This window comes from Bombina bombina, chromosome 5 (genome assembly GCF_027579735.1).
Source record: "Bombina bombina isolate aBomBom1 chromosome 5, aBomBom1.pri, whole genome shotgun sequence".
In the NCBI taxonomy this organism is placed as follows: domain Eukaryota; kingdom Metazoa; phylum Chordata; class Amphibia; order Anura; family Bombinatoridae; genus Bombina; species Bombina bombina.
The window spans coordinates 811,581,958-811,606,452 of record NC_069503.1 but is presented as its reverse complement, the minus strand read 5'-3'; the positions used below and the strand labels follow the sequence as shown (position 1 = coordinate 811,606,452).

Sequence of the window (24,495 nt, the reverse complement as noted above, 5' to 3'; positions counted from 1 at the left end):
CAGTGCTGACTCATAAATAACTCAACGGGGGTGAGCACAATGTTGTCTATATGGCACACACGAACTAGCAGTGTCTAACTGTGAAAAACTGTCAAAATGCACTGTGATAAGAGATGGCCTTTAACGGTTACGGAATCAGTTTGAGCCTACCTAGGTTTAGCTTTCAACAAAAACTCCCAAGAAAACAAAGTAAATTTGATGATAAAAGTAAATTGGAAAGTTGCTTAAAACTGCATACCCTATCTGAATAAAGAAAGTTTAATTTTGACTTAAACTGTCCCTTTACCCTCTCTGAAAGGGTCTGATGAATACGATGGTCAATAAGAGCAGAGAGACCTTGATAAAGATGGAGCTCACACAGCCAGCTTGATGCCTGTGGTATGGGCAACATATGGTCCAGAAAGGATTTTAAAAACACTAAGGTCTAGATTACAAGTGGAGCGCTAATTTATCACGCACCCATAAATGGGCAAATTATAAGTAGCTGGATATTTTAAATGCGAGGTCGCATTTGCATTGCACTTTTGCGTGAGCTGGTATTACTAAGTTGAGTGCAAATATAGCTTGCGCGTTCGTGATATTTTGTGCTCAACTTGTAATCTACACCTAAGTGTTTTTCTCCTTTCCTACTACTTTATTCACATAAACTTTAAAAGTAGAGCCATCATATCTTCTTGGTCAGATTGCTTTCTGCATCAAGTTTAGGAATACCGTTTTATTGATTGACAGAAAGTCTAAAGGGAAACATATCAATTTTGAATAGTCATCTTTTTAGCAGATGCACCAGTGGAAGATATAATGTACATTTATTAATTTTGCCCATTAAAAAGCAAGAAGAGCCCAAGTACAAAACAAAAAGGTTGAATAAAACATGTCAGGGAACTTTCTAAAACTAACAGAAATATAAAAGAAACCATTATATATATATATATATATATATATATATATATATATATATATATATATATATATATATATATATATATATATATATATATATATATATACACACACACACATATTAGTGGTTCCACAAGTGCTCACTCCGTCCTCACCCTTGCAGACTCCTGAAAGTTCAGCTTTAGAGCTCTTGTGGGTGTGTACACACCTGCCAATCAGGATGCCGGTGGAAAAGTCATGTCGGAATATATCCGACATTGGACTGCAAGCGGTAAAACCCTTTGTCTGATATATTCCAATATAGAACCGGAAAGGGTTAACACCACTATTAACCTTATTGGGGTGTTGTTGGGTATTTAAACATTCAGACATGTCATTCCATACAATTCTAGCAAAAAATGTTCCTGTATGTGTGATGCATGCTATGTACCTCCATTGGATCGCTCGAGTAGCATAAAGGCTTGGGGGGGGGGGGGGGGGGGGAGAAACAGACTTAATAAAAATATTTTTAACTTTAATTGGAAAATATTCAAGTAATATGGCCTTGTGCCCAACTGAATCATGCAAAAGTATTCCGACAATTATTCAGTTTCTCCTACATCTGGTGTGACACTCTATAGCAAACAATATATTTGTGTATGCTTTTTTTTTTGTACAGTTTACAAAAAGGATAATATCTTACACCAGGAAAACAATCATGGTACAAATTATTGGTAAAGCAAGACACAAAGGGACAGTAAAACACCTTGTAATTACAGCAGATTTATGTTGTGTTGCCATAGAAAAACCCATCAGCCAAATCTTAACATTTTTAAAACAAATTAACAGCGCTGCAGAATCTGTTGGCACGCTACAAATACCTGATAATATCAACAACATCCTTTTTACTGAAATTATTTTTCAATAGCCAAACTCTACCCACCATTTGCCTTACAGGAGCCAATTTGAGCTTTAGTCTGCAGACAACGTCTAGCCACGTCCATAAAATTAGTATAAAGTAGTCTGTTTTACAGTTATTAGTTAAAGCTAACTAGTAAAATATATGTAGCAGTGTTAGCTTTCAGAATTCAGCAGGGTGCTTTTCATATTCTGAGAAGTAGCAATTGCTCAATTTTCAGAGCTAAATTAAACAAAAGGGGGACAAAATAATGATGATTACAAAGGTGTTTGATAATACATAACTAAACAAAATATCTCAAGCTGTTTTCTGTCCCTTTAAATTATAGCATTCACCAGTTATTACTAAAGCCCAAGTTTGTTTATAATATAATACACACACTTGTAATTAATAGCCCATTAAACCTCGTACCTTACAAAGGACATCATTGCATACTGCACCTTTCTTAACCCTGCACACAACGATTGTTTAGATCATTTAACAAGCTCATTTGTATATGGCCTAACTGACACAGCAAAGGAGATTTAAAGGGACATAATACTCATATGCTAAATCACTTGAAAGTGATGCAGTATAACTGTAAAAAGCTGACAGGAAAATATCACTTGAGCATCTCTATGTAAAAAAGGAAGATATTTTACCTCACAATCTCCTCAGCTCAGCAGAGTAAGTACTGTATAAAAAGTTATAATTCAGCTGCTGTTATAAAAAAAAAAAAAAAAAAAAATGAAGAAATGAACAGCAGCCAATCGGCATCAGCAGTGCTGAGGTCATGAACTCTTTTACTGTGATTTCATAGTAAACTTCCTTAAACTGAATAGGGAAATAAGATGAGTGTTCACAAAGCTCACTCCCTTAGCGTTCACGGGACAGACATACTGATTTGCTGCTTAGAAGTCCTTACAATGGGATGTGGCTACTGAGAAACTTTTGAGGTAAAATATCTTCTTTAACAGAGATGTTCAGGTGATATTTTCTAATCTGCTTTTTACATCAATTTCAAGTGTTTCAAGATTTGGGTATCATGGCCCTTTAAGAAACATACTCAAGAGCTTTTCAAGTGATGTATCACTGGTAGCAACACCCCAAAATTATCACCAAATAGGACAGTTTTACAAAAAATATTTATACACATTTTTTTGTAATGCAGTTCTTATACCAAAATACATTATAGATATATACAAATTAAAGGTACAATCTATACTATAATTGCGTTTGTAATGTCTGTCGCCATCGGCAGTTGCGCACGCATCCTCAATGGAATGGCAAACAAAGCATTACAAAAAAAAAAAACATAAAAAACCTCCCACACAAAGTATTAACAAATACACCGCAAACCCACACATCGCAAAAAAAAAAGTAATTAACCCCTTAATGGTCAACCAAACATCGCAATAAACCTACAGTATTTTTCACACCATAAGATGCACTTTCCCCCTCAAAAGTATGGGGAAATGTCTGTGCATCTTATGGAGCAAATGTGATCAGGGCTGGCGTTTTGTAGTAGGCAGTATAGGCAGCACCCTTAGGGTGCACCAGCAGGGGGGCGCTGAGAGCAGTGCCGACTGCCTATGATAAAAAAAAAATTACATTTATTATTTTTTATTTAATTTTGATCTCGCTTGCAACTAAACTTATTTTACTAATTCCAAGATTCCTGAGTGACACCGCACAGTGACCTGGCTAGCTGGCCCGGCTGCCCGTCCCGGCTATTATTGTTTTTAACTTTAATGTTGGCACCGTGGTGGTCTGTTGTCAGACTCAGAGTGGAGCGCGACAAGGCAGAGCTCACTTGCCTTGCGCAGCTGCTGCGCTGCCTGTCGCTGACTGAGTCCTGACGTCACTCACTCTGAGACTGAGAGGGAGAAATCTTGCGGAATGAGCCGCAGCCGCCTGACATCTCTACAGGCACAGGCTCACACACTGTCTGCAGCAGCACCATGCATCCATCTGAGCCACGTGAGGTGGTGACTGAGTGAGCCCGCCCGCTGAAGACAGTCGACGAGTGAGCAGGTAGGAATGGTGGTAGCACTTGTGGGGGTCTCTGGGGAGAGGTCCAGAGGCGGCATTTCTTGGAATGGGCTCTATGAGGAGGGGCATTTGAATTTCTACTAGAATGGGGCCTGGAGGAGTCTCTCTGACTTTGAGGGGGCCGGAGCGGCCGGGCACACACAGTATGAGTGTGTCAGTGTGGGTGTCATTCATTCAATTAAAAATGACTTCACTAGTTACGGTAGTTCCTTCCTGTCCTGATAATAATTACGGTATATTGACATCAATTGATGGTTGACCTAGCAGCAAGCAGCCAGCACCCAGGTCTGTTAGCATACCTCTGTAACAGTTTGTCAAATACTAACAATGGAATGCTATGTAATGTAATAAGGTGGGGGGGGGCAGCAAAATGTATCTTCGCCTGTGTGGCCAAAAAACCTAGCACTGGCCCTGAATGTGATGTATGGTAATTCTTGTGGAATGCTCCAAAATGATAAATCCAAAGGTTCTCTGGTGCTTCCTAGCACTTGTTCATTCCTTGACTGTGTTTTAAATCATAACATGGTACAAATGTAGGCTCTTGGCCTTCAAGAAAAAAAAAAAAAAAGAAAAATATATACTAAAAAGGACATGATACGAAGAAAAAAAAAAAAAAAAAAATACTAAAAAGGGACATGATACCCAAAAACAAACAAAAAATTTGACTTTGTACATCATATGTATACCGTACATATGATGCACAAAGTCAATTTTTTTGTTTGTTTGTTTCTGTCTCTTAAAAGGGATTGTAAACCCCAAAATGTTATTTTATGATTCAGATAGAACATACAATTTTAAACAACTTTCCAAGTTACGGTAATTCTATTATCACATTTTCTTGTTATCCATTGCTGAAGGGGCAGCTTTGCACTACTGACAGAAAACTGAAAATATCTACGGTATTTATCCAATCACAAGAGACAAATGTGTGCAGGCACCAATTAGCAGCAGCTCCCACTAGTGTATATGATATGTGCATATTGTAATTTTTTTAACAAGGGATACTAAGAGAACAAAGCACATTTGAAAATAGAAGGGAATATAAAAGTCTCTTAAAATGACATGCTCTACCTGAATCATGCAAGTTTAATTTTGACTTTCCTATCCCTTTAAGCAGGTTATAGGATACCATTGTTGTAAATTGTTACCGTAGTTTAATACGGATGCAATTCTATTTGATTTGTGTCACCAGAGTGTGTTTTCTGAATTACGGTAAGACCATGCTGAGAGATAACGCAAATGGTCAGCGCTCAGTGGTAAACATTGGAGATACTGGTACATTACTGACAGATTCTTCATCACTGTATTTTCTTGCAGAAAACCTTCCCCGTACATACCGGTACAAAGAAGATAAAGCAGAAAAGAATAGCATATACGATTCCTTTTAAACTAAACTAGGAGGTAGTAAACTATGCAAAGGAGCATTGAAACAGAGCAGCAGAGAGACATTTTGGGCCACCTCCAACTGAAAAAAATTATGAGAGAGACTGAAGGAAACAGGAGGATCAGCTGCAAAAAGCAAATAAAAAGTAAGCACACTTTTCGTGGGCATGCTGCAAAGTGGCCACAGTTAGACGTGACCATGAAAGAATGGATCACACATCACCGGAATAATGGCTTTTCAGTCTCTACAAAAATTATAATATATGAAGCCAAACGCATTGCTGTAGAGAAAGGCATTTACGATTTTACTGGATCACCATTGTGGTGCTACAGATTTATGAGGTGATGTGGCCTTGGCTATGCGCACCAAAACTAGAATTGCACAAAAAATGCCAAAAGAATATGAAAATAAGATTCTTTTTTTCATAAATTTGTAATTGATGCTAGGAAGAAAAATGGGTTTGAAATTGGCCAGATTGGGAATATGGATGAAGTCTCGCTAACCTTTGATGTGCCATCTAATAAGACTGTTGATCTGAAAGGTGCCAAAACTATCACCTAGAAAACCTACGGACATGAGAAAACCCATTACAGGGTTGTGTTGCCTTGCTGTGCAATTGACACCAAAATTGCCACCCAAGTTCATTTTTAAAAGGAAAACAGTTCCAAAAGTGATTCCAAGAGGAGTTGTACATGTTCATGAGAAAGGATGGATGGACGAAAATGGAATGAGAGTATGGCTTGAAAAAGTGTGGTCCAAATGTCCTGGAGGGCTTCTGAAAAAACCTGCCTTATTAGTGCTTGACCAGTGTAAAGCACATATTAGCAAAACTACAAAAAAGTGCTTTAAAGAAGTAAAGACTCATCTAGCTGTAATTACGGGAGGTCTTACCAGCCAGTTGCAACCTCTCTATGTTTCCATCAACAAACCATTTAAAATCTTTATGCGAGAAGAGTGGAACAAATTCGATCGCTGCTGGTAATCATGATCTGACACCTACTGGACGAATGAAGAAGCCCTCTATCACTCAAGTTTGTGAATGGTTGAAAACATCATGGCACTCAGTGAAGGAGGAAATCGTTGTACAGTCATGCAAAAAATATGGCATTAGCAATGCTTTGGATGGAACCAAATATGATTTCTTATCTGTAGATAGCGTCGAAAGTGATATTTGTGATCTGAGCATCTTAAATTCTGACTCTAGCAAATCAGAGTTCTAGGGGTACACAGACTAGAAGAACCTTAAAGTCTCTCTTCTTTTGTTAATGAACCTGGTGGTTCTTTATTCCACTGTTGACTGCTGTTCTATTATTCTGTTATAGTTTATTAAATAGTTTACTACACAATTTGATTCAGAATAATTTTTTTTCTTGTTTTCCTCCTCTAAAAAGGTGCGTCTTATGGAGCGAAAAATACGGTAATTACCCTATTAACCGCTAAACCGCAAAATCTCCACATCACAATAAACCTAATTAACCTATTAACCCCTAAACCCACAACGCAAATAACTAAATTACTAAGCCCACTAACCTAACACCCCCTAAATTTTAAAAAAAAAATACCTAAACTAAAAAATACTAAAGTTATAAAAAATAAAAGCTAAGATTACAAAAAATTAAAAAAGGCTAACATTACAGAAAATAAAACAAAATTACCAAAGTTTACAAAATTAAACCTAATCCCTATGAAAATAAAAAAGGCCCCCAAAATAAAAACAGCCCCTAATCTAATGCTAAACTGCCAGTAGCCCCTTAAAAGGGCTTTTTACAGTGCATTGCCAAGATAAACAGCTCTTTTACATTAAAAATACAAAGTCCCCCCTAACAGTAAAACCCCACACCCACCAAAATAAAAAACCTAAACTACCCATTGCCCTGAAAAGGGCATTTGTTGGGCATTGCCCATAAAAGGACATTTAGCTATTTTACAAAATGCCCACCCTAATCTAAAAAAACTTCTTCCAAACGGAGACCTCCTCTTTCTTCTGCCAGGAACAATCCGGCGCGGAGCTGAAGACCGGCGACCCTGGAACATGGAGGATCCTCTTCGTACGATCGCCGCCATACACTGGATAGTGAATTCAAAGTACGCGATTAAAGATGGCGTACCTTGAATTCCTTTTGGATGATTTTATTCTTCAAATTCAAATCAGCCAAAAGGATGAGAGCTACTTAAATCCTATTGGCAGTTCAAATCAGCCAATAGGATGAGAGCTACTGAAATTCTATTGCCTGATTTGAATTTTAAGAATGAAATCAGCCAATAGGAATTCAAGGGACGCCATCTTTAATCGCGTACCTTGAATTCACTATTCAGTGTACGGCGGTGATCGTACCAAGAGGATCCTCCACGCTCCACGGCTCCGCGGTCTTCAACTCCAGGGTTGCCGGTCTTCAGCTCCGTCCGGATTGTTCCTGGAAGAAAGAAGAGGTCGCCGCTTGGAAGAAGACTTCACCGCATGGGACAGGACCTTCTCCGCCGGACCAAACCTGGGGGTTAGACTAAAGTTTTTAAAAAAAAAAAAAAAAAAATTTTAATTTAGATTAGGGTGGGCATTTTGTAAAAAAGAGCTAAATGCCCTTTTAAGGGCAATGGGTAGTTTAGGTTTTTTTAGTGTTAGGTTTTTTTTGTTAGGGGGGGATTTTTTTTGTGTATTTTTTAATGTAAAAGAGCTGATTAGGTTGTTTTTTTTTAAATATTTTTTTCCGATTAGGGATGGGCAGCAAAAGAGCTGAATGCCCATACAAACGCCCTTTTCAGGGCAATGGATAGTTTAGGTTTTTAGTGTTTTAGTGTTTTAGTTTGGGGGGGGTTGGTGGGTTTTACTGTTAGGGGGGGGGACTTTTTTTGCAACTGCAAAAGAGCTGTTTAACTTAGGGCAATTCCCTACAAAAAGGCCTTTTAAGGGCTATTGGTAGTTCAGCATTAGATTAGGGGGTGTTTTAATTTGGGGGGGCTTTTTAATTTTCAAAGGTATTAGGCTTAATTTTTTTATTTTTGATAATTTATTTTTTTCTGTAATTAAAATTTTGTTTTTTTTATTAACAACACAGACTGCCCTCTGGGCAGGCTTACCAACTAGTAAACTCATAAATATGTTAATTGTGTCCATAAAAAGCAACAATATTAGAAATATTTTGTAGTACAGCAAAAAAAGAAGTAAAAATGATTTACATTTATTTTGAAAAACAGGAAGCACATGTTTTACAATGCATCCCCAAATACTGCTCACTGGCTGATAACATTCACATCTCTACAGAATCTGGCGGCCCTACACAAAAACTATAATCATAATGATAACAAATACTGTCAGAAAGTTACAGATTCCACTAGCATTTTTTTTTGGGCAACGGAACATCACATTTATAAAAGGTAATACAATCAAAAATGTCCTTATTTAGATGCAACATAGAAAAAAAAAAAAAAGTACTTTAATGTCTCTTTAATAGATCCTTTAAAGTGAAAATGTGTGAACCAATTATAGTGCATAAATGGTTTGTTGAAATTGGAAGCAAAGCAATGCAATGTAAAATAAAGTACACTAAAGAGGAATTTACAAAAAAAAAATTATACAAATACTGACCCATGACCACAAAATTTTGTGATAAAGATACTGATCTGCAAAACGCAGTAGCAGAGCTGGACCACCCACACAGGTATAGCTAGGCTGTAAAACACACAATCCAAGGATACACTGAATAACAGCTAGCTACTAATGGTTTGGACACTAAGAATCTTACCACAGTCCTCATATCCTTTTTTTTTTTATTTTACACATCAAGTGACTTGAACAACAAGTCAGGGTTGGCTGTAGAGCTGCAACAACTAATCGATATTATCAATTATGAAAATAGTTCTCAACGAATCTCATTATCCATTAGTTGGTCTGCACACAGCACCAGCTGCTTCACTCTGATGAATGAACTCCTGCACATGGTTTTATGGTTATATCCTTAGCCTAAAGGAGGTCTACAGACGTTTACTTTTTCAGGACAGTAAGTTTCATTTTAACTTTACAAATACTCCTGGCTTATGTGCAACCCAGTAATAATAGCAGTCATTTGGATTGTTTATATTAAATCAGGTGATTTGGGACTATGCTTTGCATGATATAGTGCCGAGCTTGTTATTTACACCTAGCCCTAGATTGATGGGAGTTATTTGAATTGAAGTGCACTATTATCTGTTTGCACAATTATTAGCAGATTGCTTGCTATTGCTGATATGTACTCTATAGATAAATATGTAAGGCATTATCCCGTTATTGATATATAGTCATTAGTGCTTTTGACTTTATTTATTTTTATAAATTGTGATATGTAACAGATTCAACTTCTATGAGTGTGTGTGTGCAATAATATATATATATATATATATATATATATATATATATATATATATATATATATATATATATATATATATATATATATATATATATATATATATATATATTATTTTAAGGAGCGGACTAGATATTTTTTCCCTAACTTTATAGCTGGTTATTTAACCACTGCAATTAGAATTTTAAGATATTTTTAAGTTAGAATAAGTCCAGGCTTATTTTGTTGTGAGGCCCCCTGCCAAGGAGGAAAACCCTTTGCATTGGTGGAGCTAACAAAGAAATATCCCACCTTGCGAAATTGGCAAAACCCTACTTATGCATCTCAGGCACCTCAACACCATCTGAGCGCCTCTTCTCTGCTGCAGGCAAAATAGCTTGCAAAAAGAGAGCCAGTTTCAGCCAGGAGCATGTGGACATGATGACATTTTTGAATTTTAATGTAAAGTTTCTGAAAGAATGAATAACAGAATGTTATAAATAGTGATAGTCTACCTCATTCTAATGCTTCCTCTTTTCAAACCATTTGTGGTTTTGTTTTGCTTAAAGTGAATGTTAAGTTGCAGCATTTTCTTAAATACTTACCTTGTTCTTTATGACAGCAGACGGGCGATACTCCGCCCGCAGCGCCTCTGTACTTACCTCAGCCATGACGAAACCGGCTTCCTCCAATCATGGCGTGCACCCCAGAGCGTCCATCTTGTGAGGCCACGCAATAATTGGAGGAAGCCGGTTTCAACATTACTGTAGTAAGTACAGAGGAGCAGCGGGCGGAGGATCGCCGGTCTGGGTTTCCTAAGTAAAAAGCAAAGTATGCAAAAAAAAATGCTGCAATGTAAAGTTTAATGAAAGTGCCCCTGTTTTTAAAAAAACGGGCACTCATTCATTCAACTTTACATTCACTTTTATAATAAAAATGTGCTCTGCTGCTTAAAAATTGGACAAACAATTGTGTTAATGTAAAGTTTTAGTCTGAAGTTTATATTTGCAACACTCAGTATGTGGATTTTATTTAAAATACAAGACTTTTTTTTTTCCATCTGATCAGTTAATCCAAAAAATAAATCGGATAATTAATTGATTACGAAAATAATCCTTAGTTGCAGCCCTAGGTGGCTATATCACTGCTTTAGTGACTATGCTGTACTAAGAAGTTAAAAAGGGACAGTAAAGTCAAAATGAAACTTTCATGATTCAAATAGGGCATTCCATTTTTAAACAACTTACAAAGTTTACTTACTATTATGAAATGTGCTTCATTCTCTTGGTATCCTTTGCTAAAGAATAGGCTCAGGGGCAACAATGTACTACTGGGAGCTCGCTAAACAAACCAGGTGAGTAAATGATGAAAGGCACCAGGTAGCTCCCAGTAGTGCACTGCTGCTGCTGAGCCTACCTAGGTATGCTCTTAAAAAAAGAAGCAAATTAAATAACAGAAGTTGGAAAGTGGTTTAAAATTGCACCCCCTGCAAATCATTAAAATTTAATCTTGACCGTTTCTGTAAAATTCTCCTTACTTCGCCTAGCAAAACAAACTTCAGCTTCAAAGTGTTTTATCTCCCTCCCAATAGTAAGAAACATAAGGGGTTGATACAGTAGAAGGTGACAATCTGAAGACTATTGGGAGGGTTTCTATTTACTCCAAGAAGACCCAAGACAGTATACACAACTAATACCTCTCACAAGAGAATGAGATAAATGTTTTTTCCAGTGTGTAAAATTAAATACACTAAAAGTGCAGATCTACAAAAATTAAAGGGATACTGAACCCAAATATTTTATTTCGTGATTCAGATGGAGCATGCAATTTTAATCAACTTTCTAATTTACTCTTATCAATTTTTCTTCGTTCTCTTGCTATCTTTATTTCAAGGGGAAAAAAAGCCATCTAAGCGAAGGATCCAGCCAATTTTTACCCTTGACAGCACTTGTTTATTGGTTGGTGAATTTATCCACCAATCACCAAGAACAACCCAGGTTGTTCACCAAAAATGGGCCGGCTTCTAAATTTACATTCTTGCTTTTCAAATAAAGATACCAAGAGAATGAAGACAATTTGATAATAGGAGTAAATTAGAAAGTTGCTTAAATAAAGCATGCTGTATCTGAATCGCGAAAGATCAAATTTGGGTTCAGTGTCCCTTTAAAGATAGTTTCTTTTTCCATAATAAACAACAAAGGTTGTAGATATTTTATACACAGTATTGTTCTGTGACTTAAGGAGAGAATCACTTACATCCATCTATCTCTTCCTGCACATCTTCTGGCAGTAGCGTCAAATCTACAAGACAAACAAAAAATTACAATCATAAGAAACAAAAGATAACTCTTACATTAGCAATAAGCATTCTTTTAACAGAGACAGGCTGCAACATGCACCCAAAAGGTATACATATAAAGGAGCACTCACAGTTTTATAACAAGTTAAAATAATTGACATAAAAATAGCCATCCAAAAAAAACTGATGAGCAAGCCATATAAAGTTTAGGACAGGGCACGACAAACCCAGGAGCCACTGGCTCCTAGAATTTTAACCCTGGCTCCTAACTTTTTGGGTTATTCTCCATATATGTAAAAAGAAATACCACGGTCTTACTCCTAAAAGTTTTTCTGGCTCCTAAATTTTAAACAGATTTATCGACCCCTGGTTTAGGAGCTAGAAGTAAAAATGACTCACCAGTGATTTGTCAAACTCTGTGTAATGCACACATGCAGCTAAACATTATGTACAGTTAAAAGGGACAGTATACTGTAAAATTGCTTTTCCCTTAAAGGGACACTAAACCCAAATTTTTTCTTTCATGATTTAGATAGAGCATGCAATTGTAAGCAACTTTCTAATTTATTCCTATTTTCAAATTTTCTTCGTTCTCTTGCTATCTTTATTTAAAAAACAGGAATGTGATGCAAAGGAGCTGGCCCATTTTTGGTTGATAACCTGGGTTATGCTTGCTTATTGGTGGGTAAATGTAAGTTTCCAATAAGCAAACACTATCCATGGTGCTGAACCTAAAATGGGCTGGCTGCTAAGATTTACATTCCTGCTTTAAAAATAAAGATAACAAGAGAACAAAGAAAAATTGATAATAGGAGTAAATTAGAAAGTTACTTAACATTTCATGCTCTATCTGAATCATGAAAGAAAAAAAATTTGGGTTCAGTGTCCCTTTAAAGAGATGGTAAATCCTAGCATTTGTGAAATGCTAGGATTTACAATTGGAAGAAATAAAAAAGGGGACTTTCAGTAACAAAGTATAAAATACTTAATGCTGAAAGTTTCTTTATTTGTTTGAAGCGTCCTCCACACTGAGCTGCTCAGGCAGCCCACGGCAGAACGCTAATTTTGCAGTAAGGGGACGTTTCCACCTCTAAGTAAATAGCCGAGAGTTCCATCTGGCACCAAGTCGGATAGCCCGCACAGTTATTGGCTAAGAGATGGAAACGTCATCTCTGAGCAAAATAGCGTTCTGCCGTGGGCTGCCTGAGCAGCTCAGTGCGGTGAACGCTTCATACAAATAAAGGAACTTCCAGCATGAAGTAATTTATACTTCATGACTTAAAGTCCCCTTTATTTGAACCAATGGTAAACCTAGCATTTCACAAACGCTAGTATTTCCAATTACTTATACCAGCTGCAGAGTATAACATTTATGAGAAATTGCATTTTCAGTATTTTTGTGTACATGAAATATATGTTTTTGTGCTGTGAAACAACAGCCTATTACAATTGGTTGAGCGTGCATGTAAAAATCAGATATCATTATGTTATCACTTTGTGTACACAGACATGCTTTCCTTATATTTGTCTGTCAACCAAAGCTCAATACTTACAAAGAACAATGTAATATTATAATTGTATTAGTTATCTCTTCTACACCCCACCGGGAGTGTAATTACTTCTGCTGGCTGTGTTTACATTGCTTGTAAACAGCCTTGACTTAAGTATAGAAACTTCCAGTATAGGTGGGGATACCACAGGCTAAATCAGCTATTTTAGATGCCGAAATAAGAGTAAAAAAAGCTACTTGTAACAAATATAATACACTTTAGCAGGTAAATTGGATACAAATTAAAGGGGAGAAAATGTCTTGGGTAAACTATCCGTTTACCTGTTTCACATTTAACTTATAGCAAGGATTAGCAACTTTATATTAAGTTAATGAATCATACCGAATACTGAGAACTTAGACATGCGTTTTGAAGTCTGTGAAGGAATTTAAAGTGATGGTAAGATTTACATGTTTTAAAATCACGTCCAGAATCCAAGCGATATTTTAGATGGACTTTAATGTATTACTTCTAATAAAGATGTGCTGTGACTTTTTAATCTAGCTGTTCTATTTTTATAACCTGCTCTCTGGCCGCTTACTTATACTCACATTTTTAGTGAGATAACGGTTAGAACTGTTCTCCAATCACCTATCTAGCCATACAGCACTTTCTTCTGAGCTAGAGTGCCGATTGGAGAACAGTTCAAATTGTTCGCTCACACAAAAAATTGACTTTTGAAGAGGGTGACTGGAGCGCAGGCTATTAGATAGACTTGTACATTCAGCATTTTTTAGTTCAATGCTGAATGCAGACAGCAGAAGTAGGCGCAATTTCGTTATGTTCAATATTTTTAGAGCTGAATTTCTTATTAAAGTGAAACAAATCCAGATTTTAGTGTGCTTTACTTTCACAAGGAGAAATTTGGTTCTGAAGAGATCCGAACATCACGAAAGTACTCCTACTTCTGCATTCAACATTGAAAGAAAATGCTGAATGCACAAGTCTAGTATTAGAATGGCACTGCGAGTTTAAAAAGTTAGTTACAGCGCATATTCGTTAAAATGTGATCAATTAAAATCCCTCTAAAATATTGCTTAGGATTCCAGACCTGATTTTAAAACATGTCAAGTTTACCATCACTTACACTATAGATATTTGAAGACGATCCTACTCATGTGCACTATTATACAAGAGTTTAATACTATAAACACACTTTGCCACAAAGTAACAGTACTGTACATCATACACATATAGACACATCAATAGAGACATTGAAGATTGTTTTTATAAAATTAGTTACAATAACATATACTGCAACTCACAAAACATTTCTCATGCACACCTTGTATAATTGTCAATATCTAATTCAAGCATAGTGCCAATCACTGACATTAAAGGGACACTAAAATCAACATTAAACTTTAATGAATTAGACTTGCAATTAAAAAGAAATCTTCCAATGTACATATATTATGCTAATGTACACAATATTTTGTATGCACACTTTCTGAAGCACCAGCACCTACTGAGCATTGTGGCTGTATTACACATTTTTGACTGTGCAGTTATAGTGTATTTAATGGTCCTTTAAGCATTTAACACAACTTTACCTTGAATTACTTCAAACATACCAATAGTTCCACGCACATTATTCACACTACTCGCTATAAAGACACATTATCTGCCACTGCAAAACATTTTCGTGTGCACGTACAGTATTTATCACACTCGAGCAGAGTGTCATACACACTAGCACACTGTCCCTCACCCGCCATCTTGTGCCTCAGGCTGTGCCACTACATGGATCCTGTGGCTATAATCCTGACCGTCAGTGCCCACGTTGTGTATAGAGGTCGTGAGCGGTGTATGTGCGTGCCCACCCGTGGGTACAGTTCTCCGGCTGCGCACAGTAAAACACAGCACACCGTTCATCCGGACATACAGCGCCACCTCTTCCTGTGCGCACAAGCACACACCTCCCCTTCCTGAGCACTACTAACCTTGTGACACGCACACAGCACCTCCTCTTCCTTGATTCCCTTGCTCTTGCCTCCTTATGTCCGAGCAACCACCGAAATACGGAACGCTAGGTTCAATTTCTTTTGTCATTTGTTTTCGCAATGGTTTCCTGTTTTATTAACTGATATATTCGCAGAATTCATTTAACGTCGTGGTGCTTTCGGATACTCTCAGTATGCTCGGTTGTTAAACGATAATTTATTTTTATATGCACAATTTGGAGAGATTATTCTCTAAAGTTGTTTTATACTTTGAACATTATTTTTCTGGGATTGTTATGTACATGGACTTTCATTACCTAGTGTTATGTTGGCCTTTGAAGAACATGGTTGCAAGGAGAAATTTCGTGCATGGTTATTGCACATTTTCTGACACATTTATTTGCTAAGAACAACAGTTCACTTACAAACGAGACGCAACTGGTGCAATATCAATAACCAAACGTTTTTTTCATATTAGGACACGAATTCTTAATTTTGGTCAGGGGAGAGAGGGACGAAATGAAAAGTACTTCTATGTTTGCAATCGTGCTTTGAGTTATATGATATCTGCATCTGCAATTAGTGATCAGCCCTCTTAATAAAGGACATACGGGTCAACATTGAAAATATGCATGAGTGAATTTTTATAGAAATATTGTTGCTTTGCAATATAGGTAGAAAACCCTTTATCAAAACTACTTGAGACCTTAAAAGGTTTCGATTTCGTAAGGATTTTGGAATATTTGTGCCTGTAAAATGGGGCAGTTTGGAGAGGTGATGAGACCAAGTGTAAACAACATCTTATGTCATTTAGGCAATATTTACATGTCAATACATGTAACCTAAAGATAGTTGTCTAGGGTGTGGGTAAAAGCTGGATCCATGTCTAATTTAGACAGATATACACAAATTTAAATGTTTTCCACACAAACACATTCAGACACTTCTGGATCCACCAATTTTTTACAAAAAAAACATCTGGGTCCTTTCAGAACCAACACTTTTTTTTTTACAGAAAAACAGCCGGATCCTACTGGATCCATGTCTAGTTTACAGATGTACGCAAATTTAAATGTTTTCCACACAAACGCATCCAGACACTTTTAGATCCACCAATGTTTTACACAAAAACATCTGGGTCCTTTCAGAACCAACACTTTTTTACAGAAAAAATGCCGGTTCCATGTCTAATTTAGACATATATACACAAATTTAAGTGTTTTCCACACAAACACATCCAGACACTTCTGGATCCACCAATTATTTACACAAAAACATCTGGGTCCTTTCCCATCCAACACTTTTTTATAGAAAAAAAGCCGAATCCTGCCGAATACATGTCTAATTTAGACAGATACCTACAAATGTAAATGTTTCACAAACACATCCAGACACCTGGATCCATCAGTGTTTTACACAAAAACATCAGTGTTTTACACAAAAAAACCTTATTTTGTTTGGGAAAAGAAATGAAAATATAGAGTATAGAAAAGAATGAATAAGGATTGTCAACTACCGTGTAAAACCATAATTAAATATCTCGTTCGTATGTCTATTCAATAGACTCTTATAGCTAATAAAGATTTATATCTTATGTCATGTATATGTTGTGTATGTATTCCTCCCAAATATAAAGTGTCTCATGAAAGAAATCTTTGTTCATCATTTTCATATAATGGTATTCCTCCAATTGCAAGGTCTTATGTATAGTATCAACCCATTGAGCTATAGTAGGAGGTTGGTCTTGTTTCCAAAATTGAGCTATTAACACTTTAGCACTGTTAGACACAATTTGGAGTAAAGCTAGATGCGTTGCTGGGATTTTTTTGGGTGGTTTATTTAAAAGCCATAAAAGCGGGTCTGGAGGTATCTTTATTACCAACAGCTTCTCTGTTTGAATTAATACGTCCTTCCAGAAATGGTTGAGTTTAGTATAGGTCCACCAAATAAACCTTTCAGAACCAACCCTTTTCTTAAAAAAAAAAAAAAGCCGGATCCTGACGGATCCATGTCTAATTTAGACAAATACACACAAATGAAGTGTTTTGCACACAAATACTTCCAGACACTTCTAAATCCAACAATATTTTGCACAAAAACATCTGGATCCTACCAGAACCAGGCTTTTATTTTTTGGATCCATGACCTATTAAGACAGACACACACACAAATTCAGGTATTTTCCTAACAAACACATCCAGACATTGCTGAATCTAATGCTATTTTATACAAACACATCTGGTAACTTTAAAAACAAAAAAGCAACAGGAGCGCACAAACGCATCTAAGTGCAGATTATAAAACACCTTTAATAATGTAGTGCCCTATTACAGAATTGCACTCACAATTTAAAAAGAATAAAACAGCATTGTAACAACAGTTATTGAAACTGCAAACCCTCTCTGGCGTCTTCTCACAGGGATGTTATTGTCAGTCAGCGTATCAGCCAATCGCAGGAAGAGGTGTACCAGCCGGCCAATCAGGTGTCCTCAAACAAGTTACCGTCTTTCAAATGGCTTAAAACCGGAGGTGTGTATGAACACACGTTGTTGATGAAGCTTGTATGACACGCTATCCACTTCTCTGTGGACTGTATTTTATATAATGTCCGTGGTTCGCAGGATATCAATAAAACAGGTACAAGACCTTAAAATTAAAAAATTTGCCTTCAGCTCACGTTATGCTCAATGAATGATACAAGCACAATACCATAGCCTCACAGGGACCTCATTAACTCCTTTACTCGATGTACGTTTCGTCCCAACCTGGGAACTTTTTCAAGAGTGATTCCAAGTACTTCCTTCCTGTCTTTTAAATAGAAGCAATTCAGAAATCCAGCACTTCAATCCTTGATAGGGTGCATACTGCAGTAGGATTACTGCAAAAATCCTCAAAGTAATATAAAACAAAAAGTAGCACACGCACCACAAAGTCCTTATGCAGAGGTTCTCTTTATTGTCACAAACTGGGAGCCAGAAAAGCAGAACAACGTTTCGGGCTACAAACCCTTATTCATGTTCATAACTTGTACATCACACATAATCACCTTAAATACCTACAACCAGGTAAAACCACACCTTTTTAATTTAACCCTTTACAAGGCACAAAGAAGGCCTGTCATAATGACCTCTAGTGGTTCATACCTGAAAATACATATTTTACACCACATTTATTTAAAAACATTTTTTTTAAAAAAATACAAAGTTAAAAAAAGCATTTAACAGATGTCATAGCAAGATATTATACAAAGAATTCAAAAAGTCAGAAACAAGGATTATCACATAACTCTTAGTATTATTACACCTCTTAAAGGAACACACTCAAATCCAATTCTCTATTCATTCCATTGGGAGCCAATGTGTTTAACTTATTGATCCAGAAAGCCTCACGTTTTTGTAACAATAATTCTCTATTACCACCACGCCTAGGGCTTTGTACAAAATCTATAATTTGAAAGCGCAGTTGTGCAATTGTGTGGTTGCAGCTCAAAAAATGATAGGCTACAGGTGCATTTAAATTATTGGTCCTTATGTTAGATTTAATGCTGTATAATTCTATCTCTGACCCGCTGGGTCGTTTCACCTATATAAATTAACCCACACGGACACTTAATTAAGTATATTACAAAGTTTGCATTACAATTAAAGTAGCCCCTAATCCTGAATTTCTGGCCCGTTTGGGGATGTATAAAAAGATCACCTTTTATCATATTGTTGCAATTTGAACAATTCAGGCAAGGGAAGCAACCATTATTTTCTGATGTAATAAAACCTTGTTTAGATTTCTTATTTGACCCAACATCAGCTTTAATTAATTTATCCCTAAGACTGGGTAATCTAGTGTAGGCTGGCATAGGAGGCTGTTGGAATGCTACAACCTCTGGATTACATTCCTTCAAAACATTCCAATGTTTACGAACAATTTTTTGTATTGCTGCACTGTTAGCACTGTATTCTGAGACAAAAACCAATCTATTAGGGTCCTTTTTCTTTTTGACATCTGTCATATTGACCCTATTCTTTGGTGTCTGTAAAACTTTTCTCAAAATTGTCTGTATCATATCATAAGGGTACCCACGCTCAATAAATCTTACACCCATTTCTTCTAACCTTTGCAGGGCCAATTTTTCATCTTTAACAATACGTTTAACCCTAAGCATTTGACTATATGGTAGTGACTGGATTAGAGAAGGGGCATGGGCACTAGAAAAGTGTAGAAGGCTATTCCTGTCTGTTTGTTTCCTGTATAAATCTGTCTTTAGACATGAACCATCCTTATAGACTTTAGTGTCCAAAAAATTAATTGATTCTTCACTCCAAGATAGGGTAAACTTAATACATCTAGAAGCCATATTGAGATCTGTAACAAATTGCTGAAGGGAGCCAACGTCGCCCCACCAAATGCCAAATATGTCATCTATGTAGCGCCACCAGGTGGCGCCACACAGATGAAATAGATTGTTCTCATAGACAAACTTCTCCTCGAATACACTCATAAAAATGTTGGCATAGGAGAGGACTTCCGGTGGGCGGGCACGGCGAGAGGACGCAGGTTTGCTGAGCTCCGTGTATCTATGCTCGCAGACCTGTGTTTTTAGCCACCTAAAGTGCCAAAAAGCTGTAATCCTTGGCAGGACACTCAACGGACACCTGCCCGGACAAGACACAGAGAGGGGCGCCTTCGATCCGCTCCCCCGCCGGCAGCCGTACATACAAATAACTGAAGCACGATCGCGGCGGCGATCAGAGAGGCCAGACCTCCCGCACCATCGAAAGGGAGTAGGTGAGAAGCCGAACAGGCTGGGGCTTTACGGAGGAGGGCTAAATTCCAGTCTCTTAGAAATCAAAGACGGACAAGGTAATCTGCCCCAACACCCAGAGAGCTGCGTAATAAACTGACGGCGGCCATCTTGGATATCGGCCCTGCTATAACATTGTTCAGAAACAGCATACACAGAAAAAATAGTGAACTGCTTCTTACTTGGGAGCTCATTAGCCTTACTACCTCCCCTCTCCTCCCAGGCTTAGAAGGAGAGTAATCATTTTACAAGGGGACCTGTCTGTCACTGGGTGGTTAACAGCGCAGAGCCCAAGAAGGCTGTCAGCGCCACACAGATAGAACCCACGTGGAGGGGAAATAAACTTGCAGCACAACAGTGTCCGACTTGCGGGTGAAGCGGACAACTTGGGAGCAGCACACCTCAACCCAAGACTGACCATCAACAGCTCAATTGTTAATTCTACTCAGGGGACACCAATAGATATGACATACTAAACCGGAGCCAATGTACCCCCCTCCCCAAGCACAAACCTCCAGAAACAGAAAAGAAACTAATCTTCCTAGTCCTATGGAAAAAAGCCTAATCCTCCTACTAAGTTACAACTACAGTAGAACCTTTGCTGTGAACTGCCTGTATGCAAAAGTACTATACCCCATACAATAAAAAGACTGACAACATGGCAGGTAGACAGAAGCAAATGGAGAGACGCCAGAGAACCCAAACTGAGAACCAAGACCAGACTCAGTCACTGCTAGAAACATCCATTACCTCGACGCAAGACACACATCCTATTGTATCTCAATTGTCTGCGCTCTTCTTGCCTAAAATAGAACAATTGCAAACAGGAATGGATAGCCTGTCCACAGACCTCAGAGCCTTCTCCACACGCCTAACCGCTGTGGAACAGAAAACAGCAGAGGGTGAAGAAAGACACAGGGACACGACCTCCTCCATCACTACTCTCCAAAGACACAATAAACTGCTGCAGGCCAAGGTAGAGGACTTGGAGAACCGTTCAAGACGGAACAATTTAAGAATAGTTGGAGTCCCAGAATCTGTCCCCTCGGGGGCCCTAATGAACTTTGTAGAAACCATTCTCCCAGGTATACTCAAACTCCCATCTACAAGCATACCTTGCATAGCAGAAAGAGCACACAGTGTGGGAGCTCCTCAGCAGGAAGGTGCGCCTAGACAGATAATGGTGCGCTACCTAAATTTTAAAGATAAAACGCTAATACTCAGAGCGTACAGACAAAAGACGCCTATTGATTTTGAAGGGAGGAAAATCTTCATCTTCCAAGATTATTCCGCAGATGTCTCAAAGAAAAGGAGAGAATTCACGCCTTACTGCAGAGACCTCATAGCTCAAGGGGAATCCATAGCACTTCTCTACCCAGCCAGACTGCGACTTCAAACGCCACAGGGCCCAAAGATATTTGACTCTCCAAAACACCTTCAGCTGTTTCTGGATCAAATCAAGAGGCGAGCAGATCGGCCAAGGCAGGCCCAGCAAGAAGACGAAGAAGACACATGAAGTAGGAGAAAACCACACAAGATTTAGAATCCTCAACTCAGGACTTTTTAACTTACCAGAACTATCTGGAGGGACATAATGCACAGAAATTGGTGCTACAAGCTGCATATATATCCTTTTCCATAATGGGGAGGGGGGGGAGGGCTTTTGGGATTTTGTGAAGTTTGACAGTTGAAAAGTTTACAAGTTTAGTTACTGTTTGAAATTTAAACGAATCAAGATTTGCTGATATCTATTGCCAACTGTAGACAGAAGGAAAATTATATATCTTTGTTTATACTTACTGTACTAATTTATAATTTATAATTTATAACTTATTATTTACCTCTGCAGAGAGCTGATCAGTAGTAACGCTGCTTTAAGTCATCTTGATATCCACATACTGTGACGAACCAAGGTTATCCAACCCTGCGCCCGTCACTTATTTGGCACAGAAAGGGTTTTCAGCCCCCTTTTCTGTCACCTATAGGTCACAATCTAGCCACACCAGGCAAGCTTGTGATTCAGTTTAGTGGGTGCAAGAGTTAATTCGCATTCCCTTAATCTGTACTAGACGTAAGAGAAATGCCCAACACTCCCTTGTAATGCCACCCACAATAAACTATAAATCCTATAGCTCAAATGCTGCCACCACTTAAAATTTATTAAAGGGAAAATCTTAAGGAAAACCCCAGACTTTACACATTAACTCTAGAAATACAATTTAGCAGAAAATAACCTAAAATTATACAGTTCTAATATTCCAGTCTCTTTCAGTAACGTGGTTCAATTATTAGACAAAGGCCAAACTTAATAAAGGAATTATTTATTATGCCAAAAATATTATGCACAATGCATGATTAATAAAAAGTTGTTACAAATAAAATTACACACGCAAACAGTATTTTAAAATAAAAAGGAGAAAAACAGAATTGAATACTTTCCTAGTCTTCAAGATCTGCGCCAGGGGCTGGCATGAAAATGATGGCTCCTTACTTCTGTACAGCAGCTCCCCTTGTAAGAATGACAATCTTATTGTTAAAAAATAAGAATCTTAAACCTACTTCTCAGAGATCATGTTGCTTAACCACACCCTCCTGGGCGGGCTAAAAAACCCCACTGTCTTTACAAACTTCAATAGACTAAATTTCTTGCCTGAATTTATACAATCCATTATCATTCCTGCTAGGTAAGAAATTTCTATATTTACATATTTAGAACCTCTTAGTTTTATTGGGAGAACCGGTTTGATATCAAATATGCCATAGGTCGTCATATTTACCTGCCGTTAAAGTTATAACACTTTTAACACACATATGTACATAATATACCAATGTCCTGTCAGTGACCTGGTCAGTTTTTGTAATGAAGGGCCTGTTTTGCATCATGCATTCTATTGACAGCTTAAGCCATAAACTTTATCCTGTGTATCTCTGTGACTAAGAGCTTCAGTGATTTTATGACTCAATGCATACACACTAGCATTTGGTGGCTAGTTAGAGGGTTCTGGCACTTCAAAGAAAATACAAACACAATTCTTCTTGAAAACAAATAACTGTTTTGAGTGCAAGCTGCACAAAGTTAACTCCTTAGGAGCTGAATCCTGAGATATTTGTGACACCTCCCCCAATAAGAGACGCAAAAGGGGGTGGCTACGAGCCACTCCCGATGCGTATCAAAAGGAGCTTCCCCTTGCGGTGAGAACACAATTGCCAGACAGATTGCACCTAGCAGCTTTGGCAGCAGGATGCCCTCCTTTTAAAAGTGACACACTAGTTGCTCTACCCAACCGATTGAATATATTGCAGGGCCCCTCCCATGCAGCCTCTAGTTTGTTCTGTCTCATGGGCGTGAGTACAAGAACATTATGGACCATCTCACACACTCCCTCTCTGGCAGTAAACTCCTGCAACTGTTTTTGTGTGAATATGGCATCTCTGGATTTTGCAGGTACCTCCCCCAATAAGGTTGGCATCTTATCCCTGAACAACACTTCATCCCCTGTTACAGAGGTGCCTGTGAAACCTAGTGTCTTGCTACCTATGGTGTGCTCTCTAAGCATATTGTGTGCTGTCAGTTGCTGCTTAACTACCATAGGCTCTTGCCCTCCCACTGGAGTAGAATTCCTGTACTCCTGCACTCTGTTATGGTTGGTAGGGGGTTGACTAACTGCCCCCCTTCTCCTCACTGTGGGTTCTAACTGCTGGGGACACTGATGCTGCACATCTATCAGTGTATTTGCTGACTGGCACGGTGGGGCTGTGTAAATACACTTCTCTGTACTCCTCCCCCCTGTGCCTGCAGTCTGTGTCAGTCTCTGTCCCCTAGCCTGTGCAGTCTGTTTATAGGTCACAGCTGAGGTTACTGGGGTCTCTGTCACCCACAATCTTTCACACTCACTCTGGGGGTCCCTCAAAGAGTATCCTGTACCCTCCTCCCCCACACACTCTGAAATCTGTGGTTTTGCTGCTTCTGTCATAGAGTGGGCTAGTTTGCCCCCCTGCTCTCTCTCACAGTCAGTCTGCCACTTTGCATAATCACACAGAATCTGAGATCCTATTAACACTGGTGCTGACAAGCACACATCTTCCTTCTGCCATTTATCACAACTATTGTGTCTTTTCAAAGGGTACGGAATTGTCCCTGGCAGAGACTGGCACACATCATCCAGCGGCCCAGTCACCCAGTCATTCTCTCCCCCGTCAATCTCACCTCCTTCTATAGAATCCACTGATTCAATCACAGGCAGACACGCACCCCTCATCTGCCTTCTCTCACAAACAGCTTCTCCCTGTACAGGTAAACTCAGTTCAGGCACAGACAGACCCACACAGTCTATCTGCCTTTCTCCCCCATCAGTCTCACCCTGAACAGC

General features: G+C 38.2%; 1 protein-coding gene across 1 annotated transcript in view; it reads right to left on the bottom strand.

Annotated features, from left to right (window-relative positions):
• Positions 1-15,298, bottom strand: part of LOC128661629 (serine/threonine-protein phosphatase 4 regulatory subunit 1) — a gene marked incomplete in the record, with an annotated part of 255,897 nt that extends 240,599 nt beyond the window's left edge. The window contains 2 exon segments of the mRNA XM_053715861.1: positions 11,792-11,836; positions 15,096-15,298. Coding sequence (XP_053571836.1) covers positions 11,792-11,836; positions 15,096-15,102 — 52 coding nt within the window.
• Positions 15,299-24,495: the final 9,197 nt, after the last annotated feature.